Source organism: Trematomus bernacchii, unplaced genomic scaffold (genome assembly GCF_902827165.1).
Source record: "Trematomus bernacchii unplaced genomic scaffold, fTreBer1.1, whole genome shotgun sequence".
NCBI lineage: Eukaryota > Metazoa > Chordata > Actinopteri > Perciformes > Nototheniidae > Trematomus > Trematomus bernacchii.
The window spans coordinates 629,249-641,379 of NW_022987342.1; the positions used below are offsets into that span (position 1 = coordinate 629,249).

General features: G+C 40.6%; 1 protein-coding gene across 1 annotated transcript; it reads right to left on the reverse strand.

Annotated features, from left to right (window-relative positions):
• Nucleotides 1-1,173: 1,173 nt before the first annotated feature.
• On the reverse strand, nucleotides 1,174-11,517 carry LOC117480918 (ADP-ribosylation factor-binding protein GGA1-like). The gene is made up of 17 exons (XM_034128349.1): nucleotides 11,230-11,517; nucleotides 10,414-10,498; nucleotides 10,059-10,134; nucleotides 9,847-9,945; nucleotides 9,551-9,674; nucleotides 8,488-8,588; nucleotides 8,211-8,291; nucleotides 6,168-6,305; nucleotides 5,981-6,062; nucleotides 5,547-5,657; nucleotides 5,306-5,449; nucleotides 4,965-5,008; nucleotides 4,581-4,765; nucleotides 3,776-4,023; nucleotides 3,509-3,678; nucleotides 3,298-3,408; nucleotides 1,174-2,909 (listed from the first exon to the last, which is right to left on the reverse strand). Exons 1-17 carry the CDS (start codon nucleotides 11,273-11,275, stop codon nucleotides 2,799-2,801), a joined length of 1,956 nt encoding a protein of 651 aa, XP_033984240.1. The 5' UTR covers nucleotides 11,276-11,517; the 3' UTR covers nucleotides 1,174-2,798.
• Between the last annotated feature and the right edge of the window lie 614 nt (nucleotides 11,518-12,131).

The window sequence follows — 12,131 nt, forward strand, 5'->3', positions numbered from 1 at the left end:
TTGTTTTGATCAAGTAAATATGGGCCCAACAGTCTGATGTATTCAAGGATGGCAGCTCTTCCATGCATGTAATCATTGTTGCAGTGTACTGCAATCGGAAGCATATAGGTACTTTTAGTAAAAGATTGATGTGACCAAGGATGGGTGTTATGTGAACCTTTGAAGATGGGGCCCTGCAAAAACATGACATTTTAGCGTACCCCTAAATGCACCTCTATTCAAATAAAAAATTATGGCTGCAAATGCATTGGTCATCCAATTTCTCCTGGTCATAGTATTGGTGCGATAGTTGGTTCTGTAACTAAGGTTGCATCAGCGCAGACATATCATAGATGCCGTGCTGATTTACTACTTTAAGGCCAAATACTCAGATTAAAGTCCAAATAGCCATATTCTCATGATTGCTTCTCCAGTCAAAGAAAGGGCCAGCGCACATCCTAAAGAAAAGGATACCATGGAGAAGATAAAGGCTGAAATACATGTGTCGTTTTTAAAGGGGCCCTATGATGTTCAGGTTCATATCTGTATGTTGTGTCTCTACTGCTCTAATGTTCAAAAAGGTTGTTTTTGTTCTCATACTACCTGTGCTGCAGCACCTCTTTTCACCCTCTGTCTGAAACCAGAGCCCAGTCTGCTCTGATTGGTTAGCTGGTTCTGTTGTGATTGGTCAACCGCTCAGAGATGTCCTGCCCTTTAGCCTATCAAATGCAATGTGTTGGAGGGCTAGCCAAAAGAAGTGCGAGTTGTTACGGAACTAAAAAAAGGAGTCCAAATGACGTCTTTCTGGGGGGGGTTTAGCCTTTGCAGGCCATTGACATGTGCAAAAATACCTATATAGCACACTACAGGAAAGGGAATACCCAGAAAAGCATAATATGGCCCTTTTAATCGAAGGCAATGAGTCAACAAGATAAGTTTGTATCTGACGATGAAGTCAAACCTGTGACAGGCCGCTCAATGCATAGTTTACATATATCGTGCACATGTACATTATTTACAATCTGCTTGAATGATTGAAAAGTATATACTGAGGCGACATTTGTCTCATTATTGCTTTCTTACTTCCTGTCTGGTGTTACTGTATCTGTAAATAAATATAGGCAAATCTCTATAGAAATGAAATAAGTCATAGAATAAGGAAGCAGCCTATAAAACAGATCAATGGCACTGTGATGAGGATGTAAGTTGATCTACCATCAGGTTTATAACTATATCATTATTACTCCATGGGTAGTTGTTCAATTGATCCCACATCATATTTATAAACTGAATCTCTTACTGTATCCTTATTGTTGTAACACACATGTTATTTTAGAAACTTCTTCTCTCAGTTGGACCCAGTCTGCCTCCATTACCAATTTATTGTAGCCTTTTATGACCCTAAAAGTGCTCCAATCAACTCAATAACCGTGGATGATTAGGATGATTCAGTAACATTTGTTTCACAAAATATTTTCTGATAAGAACATTTGAAAAGAGAAACTGAGTCATTTGTTTACATATATGTACAAAGCAAAATAAAAATCATAACTCAGGCACATGTGGTAGAATCAAACCGGATGTCAACGGTGATGTCCCTCTTTGGGTGGAGCCACAGTAACACGGCAGTAAAAAACAAAAAAACAATGTATGGAAATATGGAATGGTTTCATGTGCAAAATTAAAACAAGTGCATGAACGATTGTTTTGTGTAAAATAACTTTCAAAATCCTGAGTGAAAATATCAAAACAAGTTTCCCAATCTTTTTAAAAAGTGCAGAAATTAAAAATAAAATATAATTCGGTATTTAAACGGGGTCAGATTTAGCACCCTTCATTTTTCAAAGACAGACGTAATTAATTAAGTCAATGACGTTTGAATTCCATAACACCTGCACTTTTCCTGCTCCGACACAAATATAACAACAAAGGCAATCATTTAAAAGTACCATTATATAATTTATGCTCCCAGGACAACACCTGTGTTGATACTTTTCCAGTTATTACTGCATTTCAGATCAACTCTGAACAGTAACAAAAATCATCGCCATGTATTCAAAGTGATGTTTAAATTGAGTTTCTTCATTTCCCTACGCCACTTGATTTCTGCCTGTTATATCCCATATTGCTGCAGCTGCTTCTTGAACACTGAAGTAGTGCTGAAACCATTTTATAGGACATGTATTTGAATAAATCCTACTGATCATAGTTTGAATACATTGGGTGTTTTGGCTCTTGGTCATACCGTAAACATCACTTTAAGAATGTAACTGAAAAGCATTTTTTAACAAACTGAAAGAAAATAATGATAGCAACCCAGAACACTCAAACGCTCTGATTGTGGAACATGTTAGCCCAACATGGAAAAAGGTAGGAATGTGCCTTACTTCAGGGTTGATTGGGTTTTGTAAAAAAACAGAAATAATACGAAACACCAGCTGTTACATGTATTTCAAATGACATGCGACATCTGAGAGGAGTGCTTGTTATGTGGACAACTGCACACATTCATTTTTAAATAGGCTCCACTCGTTTCCCCATTGAATCTTTTCTCTGACAGTTTGCGTTGGAATGATTGAAGAAAAAGCATGTACGAAACACAGGAAGGCGGAGATGAGGGAATAAAGACAGGAAGGCTGCGAAGGAAGGCACAAAGTAGAAGCTGGAGCCACGACGGTTTCATTTCAGTTTGTATCACCAAACCAGAGTTTGAAACCGTTCAGTGAGGGAGAGGCCGTCCCGCCTCAAAGCCAGCGATGAGGGACAACTTCAACCGAAATCTAAAAGGAAGCAGCAGCAGATCATGACAGGAGGTCGGCCTAAAGGCTCCCCCAGGTGTGGGGGGGCGGGAACTGGTCCACGTCTCCGGATTCATCGTGAGATGTGTCCCCTAGGTTGAACGTCAGCTTGTAACGCAGACGTACTTTTTCCTGAGAGGAGAAGAAGAAAATAAAATCTGATTAATGTTGCAAATCTCAGTCACTGCTTGAAGGTGCAATATCGTCTTCCAAATGCATTGCTTTTGACCTTGAAGTATGCATGTCGTTATTCAAAAACACATGAGCAAAGATGAATGTAAGGAGGATATGGTTTATGTCGCCCTCTTGTTCCTACAGCATGTACATGACTACGAGTTAATAACCTTCAGTGAATATATATAGAGCTGTTTTTTCTTGCAAAAAGAAAAGTGTATCAATGCAAAGACTATTATTGTGTCCAATGACGTGACGTATTTTCAATGATATCAGACTATTGCCCTGAATGAGGCCGACACTAACGGATGAAAATGATTTCTAAATGGGTCAGATGGCAGAGTACCTTGTGAGGATTGGCCAACAGCAGGATCTGTGTGATGGCAGCTGGAGGCAGGATGGGGTTATAGGCAGGGAGCTCTGTGCTGGAGGGGGGCTGCAGCTTCACCTTCATCACCTAGACACAACCAAAGCAAAATGTTATTTAAGTCAAAATAAATGTTTTCCACCTGACTTTTACATCATGGTCTATTACAGGCTGGGATGGGAGGGCCTACCTTTGGTACGGCGGCCTGAAAGCGGATGTTGGTGACGGGGATGGGGGCGGAGGACAGCATGGAGATGATCACCACCAGCACCTCGGGCCGGGATGGAGGACAGTCATGAGCAAAGGTGAATAAAACCCGGAGACTGTGTTTGTCGAATACAGTCACTGGTAATAAGCTGCCTGGAATATTGTAGTAGGGAGAAAAAACAACAACAGATTGTGATGCAGAGGAAAATAAAAGAGAGAAAAGTGTCTCTGATGGGCGTTGAATGCTTACTAGGCTTGATTGCTTCCAGAGGCACGGTAACGTCAGCTAGAGAGATGTTGTCGTAGGGGTCAGCAGAAACTGCCAGACTGAGATTGGGGAGGAGGAGAGAGTCCGGAGGCTCTGATTGGACTGTCAGGCTGAATGTGGGCACAGGAGCAGGAGCGGGATTGGAGGAGATGGAGGTTGCTTTAGGGTTGGCGTTGGACTTGGTCTGCATGTCTCGTAAAGTGACTCTGGATTGAGGTTGGAGTTTATCCCTGCATGTAGAAAACACACATATGTCCCTTCAACAAGTGATTTACTACTGCTCTGTATTAAATAACAGTTTAGGGCTATGAAGAGTGACATGACAACATTCAGTGACACTTTGATTAAACTGCAGGCTGGACAAGAACGCTTGAGAAATTGTAAATAGTTCAACAAAAAAGAAATCATATTTTTGCCAATATATTGGTACAATTTGTGGGAAACTTCAACATTTAGAAAAGAAAATTCAAAGAAAATATGTTTGAAGTCACTGTACTAGGAACATTTTAGTTTCATTTTCAAAACTCTGACAGTCCTTGAATTAATATTATCGGAAAAATACTTCAGATGGAAAAGTAACAAAATATAAGCTTGAAATATTGATATTTAAATAAAAAAACAGTATTGAAAATATCTCAAACATCGCCAGACTTAAACAGTTTACTCTAACCAGACTAAAATAAAGTATTAAATTATGAGCATACACACCACCTCATTTTGACTCCCGTGTTATATTTCATGCCAAATTGAGGAGATTGTGACGGGAGCAAAAACCTGTTTAACTAACCATTTGACTTGCTGGCTCTCTGGAGGAAGGGACTGCTGTAACAAGGTCTTCCCCAACAGGTCCAGCCCTTCTATGGGTTTGGGTGGAGCAGCAGGGCCCCCTGCTGGTGGAGCCGCTGTTTGGACCACAGCGGGCTGCAACACTGCAGGGCCCAATGCAGCAGAGGACTCTGTGCCATCAGAGGACTGAGGGGACAAACAGAGGGGATGTCTGTCAAAAACTATATAAGAAGTCCGAGATGATGTTAAAACAGTTTGATAATAAAAGCGGTATTAAAGCCTTTATGTGGAGTATTTGTTAGCGACTAAGACATATTTTCATTATTCGATTTGACATATATCGGCTTTCAATTTGAGCAGAACAGTTTTGTCTTAACTTACGTACCTGAAAAGTGTTCTGAGAGTCAAAGTTCTCCGTTACATTCAATCCTAAAAGATCAGAGACAAACACAGGTTATTTCAAATGCAGTCAAACGTATGGTAACAGATTACAATTGTAACGGTTAAATTCACTGCTAAATCACTTCTTATGTCAGATTTTGTGACGTGTAAGGCTAAATCTAAAAAGGCTGTGAATGTGTGATGTGGTTTAGCCAGATGTTGGGCTACATCTGGCTAAACCACAATGTGCTTACACTGCTGACTCAAACTCTTTGGCTTGTTAAAAAAGTAAAACTTAGTAATCTACCTTAGCGCTTACAAGCCAGATGAGTTTGATGTGCTTACCTAGTGACATGAGCTCATCATCCAGGAGGCTGATGCCCATGTTCTGAGTGAGGGTCTGCAGGCTGAGGGGCTCTGGGTCGGATGGTGCTGTGTTTGCGGATGCGTTAAGTCCCATCAGGTCTACGAGAGCTGAGCTACTGCCGCCTGAATTCGAGATGAAAAAAGCCATTTATGATCTTAATGTCTAGAGAAATGCCAGGTAGAAACGGAAGGACTTTAAATCACACACCCATGTACAAACCTGTCTGTGGGGACGTGGTGAGACCGTCCTTGGACACGTCCTCTCCCTTCACCAGCTGTCTGTACAGGTTGATGACCTGCGTCAGGCTGTCATTGGCCTGTAATATTTCAGCTGAAAGCAAAAACAAATGTAAAGTGGCTTTTTTTATTTATTAAACCTTTAATAAATCATAAATCTGTAAGAATTAAAATTAAAGTCTGATTTTCAAATGTTTGAATTGCAAAATCTAAGCTTAAAAAACGGATATAAACTTAGTATTTGTTTTATTCTTGCCAAAATGTATCTGAACTAACCACATCCAGTAGCACTTGTATTTCCTGTGTCCTTCAGCATACATACAACTCCTACATTTTCCAATATTGGCAGAAATATTGAATGATGATCAACAGTGTCTGAAATAAAGGCTTATTTTCAACAGAGCTCAGAAACCGTACCTAGTGCTTCGTCACTGTCCTCTGTATCACTTGCTAACCGGAAAAGTGTCGGCCTCATCTTTTCACAGCGCTGGTAAAGATCCTGCAAAGACACACGTGTTAAAAACACTGAAACAGCAGCTGTGGTGCAGGCACCATTATGAGGCCGTTTCTGCAGACAGTTTAAAATGTGCTGAGCTGCACTGACCTTAATGAGCTCCTGGTTGCTCTGGGAGCAGCTCTCCCTGCTGTAGCCCTCCAGCATCTGGCTCAGCAGGCTCACACTCTCCTTCACCTCCTGGATGGCGTTCAGTCGCTTTGATACCTTCTCCACGCGCTTTTGGTCCTGGAAACAGAACAAAAGGATCTCAAAAGTGGCGTGATTATGACAAAGGATGACATCTGATGTATAATATATGTAAATTAAAGGCTAAACTACAGTTTAAGACTATTCTTTATCATGACAAATATCATGTGATGGTTAGCTGGGTTGACAACAAGGGGCCATATTATAATTTTCTAAAGTTACATCCAGAGAGAGTTTCTCTGCTGAAGCACAGGCAGTATGAGGAAAATAAATACCTTTTTGAACATTAAATAGGGTTCATACACTTTTTCACCAATGATTTTCAATGACTTTTCCATGACCTTTACCTAATTTTCCATGACCAAAAAAAATGACTCTCTCAGCGGTACCACTGAAAATTGTTTATTTTAACATGGAACAGGAAAATAAGGTCTGCATATGAAACATGTTGTTCCTATCTAAAACAAATCAAATAGTAGGCTTACTAGCTTCTACACGCTAAAGCAACTAAAATCTCTCACCAGCAAAATACCTCGTCAGTTAAATGCCATTTTACGTTTCATTACTATACGATACAGTATTTATTATCGTTATAGTATTGCTATTTCGGCGATTTGATAAAATATAAATTATATTTGATGCAACTTTAGTTACATTTCCATGACTTTTCCAAAACTTTGGGAAAAATATTGTTTTCCATAACTTTTCCAGGGCCTGGAATTAGCATTTTGAATTTCCATGACTTTTCCAGGTTTTTAATGACCGTGAGAACCCTGATTAAAGCATGTACAAATTACACAGTAGAGTCACTAAATACAAATATGAACCTGAAAATGTGCATAAAGGGAGCCCTTTAAATTAGTTTATATATTTTAAACTTTAAATATAGAGTATCTTTCATTTAATGAATCAGAATTTCAAATCATAATGATGATAACTTTTGTAAAAATAAATTATTCTTTCTATGTTTTATTACATTTTGGTAAGAGGTGTTAAAATAATTAGAGTTTTAAGATTCAATTCCTTTAACAATTTCTTGCTGTAACTAAACCTGATGTTTGATTATACCAATATTAAGACCATGATTATAATTAGATATTAAGCATTCCACATTTGTCGAAATCTGAGTGCATCACTCACACTTAAAGGTCCCATGTCATGGCCATTTCTACTGATCATAATTCCATTGTTGAGGTCTACTAAAATAGATTTATATTGTGCAATGTTCCAAACTCACATTGTTGGAGCTCCTGCCCCCCCCTCCCCGTGAGCCCAGTGGCCGTCTGCGAGACAGCGAGACAGCGAGACACAGCGAAACCCAGCCCGAAACACACACACACACACCCGCAGCCTGGCTGGGAGTTTGTGTGTGTGCCCAGGCTGAGTTCCGCGGTGTCTCGCCGACCCCACACCAGTGAGCCAGCTCACACTGTCCCGCTCCTCACAGCAGCGAGCCTCGCAACGTCCCGCCGAGTGTGTGTGTGTGAGGAAGTCCGCGGATTGGTCCAAACGTAACGGCTCCGCGGATTGGTCCATACGTTACGTCACTATACCCGAAATACGTCACTATACCCAAGAAGTAAACAATGGAAAAAGAGAAATCTCCAACGAGGCGTTCTGGGGCAGCATAGACAGGTATTTTCTGTGTTAGAGTTTTACTCGCTACAGGGTGTAGTTTGAGGGTTTGTAACTCTGCAGACCGTTTACATGCAGAAAAACCTTCATAACACACAAGGGGACGGGTAAACCAGAAAAGCATGACATGGGACCTTTAAGTATTAAGCACTATGACAAAAAAATGTTGAAAAGACCTTAGGACCAATATTTGCATGCATTAATGTGATCAGGCTACATAACTGGGTGGGTCTTTTGTTAAACTGGTGGAAAAACCGAGACGCACATGCATGTGGGCCCACGTACAGCACACCATGAGCGATGACTCACCTCCTGGACCATTTCCTTAATGAGCTTGTTTGCCGCTCTTAGATCTTCTGGTTGAGTGCTGTTCAACAAGAGAGACAGCGTCTACAAAAACAGGAAAGAGGAGGGAGAGGAAAGAAAGAGGAAGAGGACTTTGTAAACCCTTTGTCCCTGGATGATTCCACAAGGTGGTCACTTTAAAAAGGGATTCAATGGGTACAGCATTCTTCTAATATATATATATAATAAAGACCTTTCTTTTGAAACCCTATCCAAAGTGCCTCCTCATCACTTCTCATACCTTGGATTTCTCCTCATCCTCAAAGATGATGTTTTTGGCTCTGGCTGCTGGGGGTGGGAGGGGCTTGTCCTCAGGAAGTGCAGGATCTACCTTCACAATGCCTGGAAGAGAAACACGGACCCTCTTAACCTCAGATGTAAACAGCTCAGAGGGGTCTGCGTCACCTGGGACTCAGCTGCTCCATGATGTAAGCCTTTAAGCGATAATGATGCCATAACATTGTTCTCCACACCTCTTGAAGATCAGGCTACAAATTACGTTGAGGATTGTTTTCACATTTCTTTTTCAGTCCCTAAATGGTTGAGCATCTTCATACCTCTCCAACTGCTTATCTGAGCATGTTCGAAACCATTCCTTAAGGTCGTCCAGTGTTAAAAAAGTATTATTAAGGCTGTTCTTATGCAGAAAATGTTTAGAAAAAGCTCCCCAAAATCTGTCGATAGCTAAAGGAGAGTCCAAAAGTTGCACTTTTTTGAAATATCATTGTTAATATATGATGTTATTTTATGTTTTTCATGATTGCTTTGTGTTTTTTGATACCCTATTTTCTTAATAGCCAAGCTAATGATTTGATTCTCTTGTAAAACACTTTACGCTGCATGTGTTATGAAAGGGGCTGTATGAATAACGTTTATTTATACGATTATTTTTATAAATAAGCAATTAATTAAGAAAGTCAGTTGCTTTCTGTCAAAATGCAAATATATGGTGCATTCACACCCTACATAAGTATGAATTACACTGTAGTAACTTAGGAGAATTATTCAACTACACTCAATGCAACTTAGCATGACTAAGGCAGTAGTCCCATGCATGTGGGTCACCGCCACAAAAAGGAGAACTGATACTTCCTTGTACAAACTACTATTTGTAGGAAAATATTGGTTACCAAAAAAACACATTATCAGTTAAAATGGAAACTAATAAAAGCATTGATAAAGCCTTGAGGTGGGAACCTATTAAAAAACACACTAAATGTACCGTGAAGAGAATGAGAAACCTGAAGATAAAGAACCGTGTCCTTTATCTTGATGGCTTCTCATTGTGTTCTTGTTGCACTCACCCTGTTTTTTCAGCATATGATAGGCGTCTGCTATCTTAGTCTCATGAGGCATCTTCACTGTCCAGCTGAACATTATTTCTATCACCTTATTCTTCACTAGCTCTGGAGCCCGGGTACCCAAATACTGCAGAGAAGCAGGGAATAATGCAAGGTTAGAGTCAAATGTGTTTATCTTTAACTAAATATAGTTAAGCAAACACCGTTTGACTTTATTATTCCATTACAGTGTCCTAATGATCTTAGATGTACAGTTGCAGACATATAAGCATAGCAGTATAAATAACAGGGATCATTACCTTGGGTGACACCACTTTGATGAGCTCATTGAGAAAGCGAAACTTTCCCACTTCAATGTGAAATCGCTTCCCACAGCTCTTCATGCACGTCTCCAGAACCTGGGAACATTTTAGAGTTTGTTTGTTTTAAATTTAAACGGACAAGCCTTAAAAAAGAAAAGTGGCTTCTAATGTTACTTTACTGTTCAAGACCTTTATACTTCATATCTTACCAGAAGCGCTTGCATAGCCTCCCATTCCTGAGGAGACTGGACTTTGTGGGCCAGGAGTCTGGTTGCAAGCTGGGGACTGATAAAAAACAAAATGTACACTTATACCTGTACACAATACTGCAAGGCAACACATTGAATGTTCCACAAAATCACTCTGTACAACTATGCATAGATTATATCACCAAATGTATGAATTATCATGTGATTTATAAGATGTTTTTCTACAGAGCTGCAAAACTGGAATAAACTCAGTTATTATCATTTCAAACAACAGCTGGAATATTGCTTGATTCTGCATTTTGCATATTACTCTGGTGTTATATCCTCATCATCAACATCCTCATCATCATCTCACCCTTCTGGATCATTGTTGAGCTGATCACAAAATCCCTTGATAATGTCCCAGTCAGTGTCCTTATTCAAAGGGTTGGTGGCCTTGTCTATGTGAAAGGAACACATTAGGCTCTGCATCAGCTGTATATACAAACTTTAAAACTGCTGCATGTGGTTGCATTTTCTTTAACAACAACAAATATGACAAAACACGAGTTTCCTGACTTTCCATATGTGTGATTGCTCTGCATAGATGTGTGAAGTCTGTCAAACCTGGGTACTAACCTTTTACAGGTAGAGGTTATTCACTTTATTAAGAAGCAAAGTTTGATCTTATCAGAAGCCTGTGATAACCATCAGCTGATGTTAGTTGTGTGCAAACTATCAGTTCTCTGGTTGTAACAGGAGTTTTGTGATTGCATAAAATGGGTAACTGGGGAACTGTATAAGTATGGTTCCTGGTTCTATGGTTCGTTCAAGTGGCTTGTCTGATCTTTGGTTGGCAGCTACCTAGCTGGTTGAGTTAGTTAGCATTAAGCTTGCCATGTTTGAGCAGCCTCCCCAAATTCAAGCTGTCAGCAGGTAACACAATCTGAGTCCAAAACGCTCATTACAGAAACGGTGAATCATTATCTGGCGGAGTTTGTTCCTTCTCGAGAACTGCACTTTTTGATTTAATGACATTCGGTCTCTTGGCTTTATATCTTCCCTCGGGAAAATGTTATGGCTGACAGCCGCACATTTAAAATGAGATTATGTCTCTGTGCATTTTAACAGCGTATCGGCTATCACTGTCCTTTCAAAAGTGAAACTGATATGGTAGAGTATATTGACTTACTGATGCGAGACTGCAGGGTAGCCTCATCCGGAGGCGCCGCCGCCATCTTTCGGGAATTCTAAACAAGTGGCAACTCTCGCGTGATTTTGTAACATATCGCGAGGCTAGCCTTAGTCAGTACGTCTCTTTAGCCCCCCCTCTTGGGCGGGAAAAAAAACATCAACGTGACCTCACACTGTAGGGTGGCAGCCAGCCAACGCTTCAATCAATGCAGCTACAATCGCTTGGGCTGCCAGCCTTGATCAACATTAATGGGGCGGGATGTATTTTTTACAGTGTGATTTAATTTTGTTGCCGCAAAGTGGGCGTCGGAAGCGGTCTCCAGTAGCGCGTGCAGTTGCTAACAGACTTTTCTATGCAGCGTTTTAACAGCCAGTCACTGCACCAACAAACACAACCGTGCTGCTGTCCACCTCAATGAGGAAACTGTCACCTCTGCTTCGCTGAGCCATCATCGCCCGAAACTGTCACGGTCCACGGACAACCAGTGCCAGCGCCCATTGAAGAGAGGCAAACCTGCAAACTGCTGTCAGGAGCTAACTGCAGGCTAACGCCCCTTAGCTAGCAAGCTGAGTTCAATACGTGAAGAACTTTGTTGGCAAGCTACCGTCATCATCTCTGGATATTAGCCGTGTCTTTAACCCTGTGTTTCTGGTCAAAGTATCTCTTTTAGACAGAGTCGTTGCTGACTAAATAACTCGGTACATGATATACACTGGGGCGTAATGTAGCCTATTGTGTGTTTGTAAAAGTTAAGTAACACCTTGCTAGCTTGCCAGCCATGCTAGTTTTTCTTAACGTGACTCACTGGCTGGTAATGAATGCACCCTATCTTTACTTCGGGTGTTGTCTGGCCCCTTCACTGACACGCTGCTGATGACTCGTTTATGACCAGGCAGAAA

Bases quoted from the DNA above. Each gene is read 5' to 3' on its own strand.
- LOC117480918 (XM_034128349.1), bottom strand. From the start codon at position 11,275: ATGGCGGCGGCGCCTCCGGATGAGGCTACCCTGCAGTCTCGCATCA. The intron at 5,450-5,546 runs GTTTGTACATGG...TCTCGAATTCAG, and splicing joins CACCACGTCCCCACAGACAG to GCGGCAGTAGCTCAGCTCTC. The intron at 3,409-3,508 runs GTAGGCCCTCCC...GGTTGTGTCTAG, and splicing joins TTCAGGCCGCCGTACCAAAG to GTGATGAAGGTGAAGCTGCA.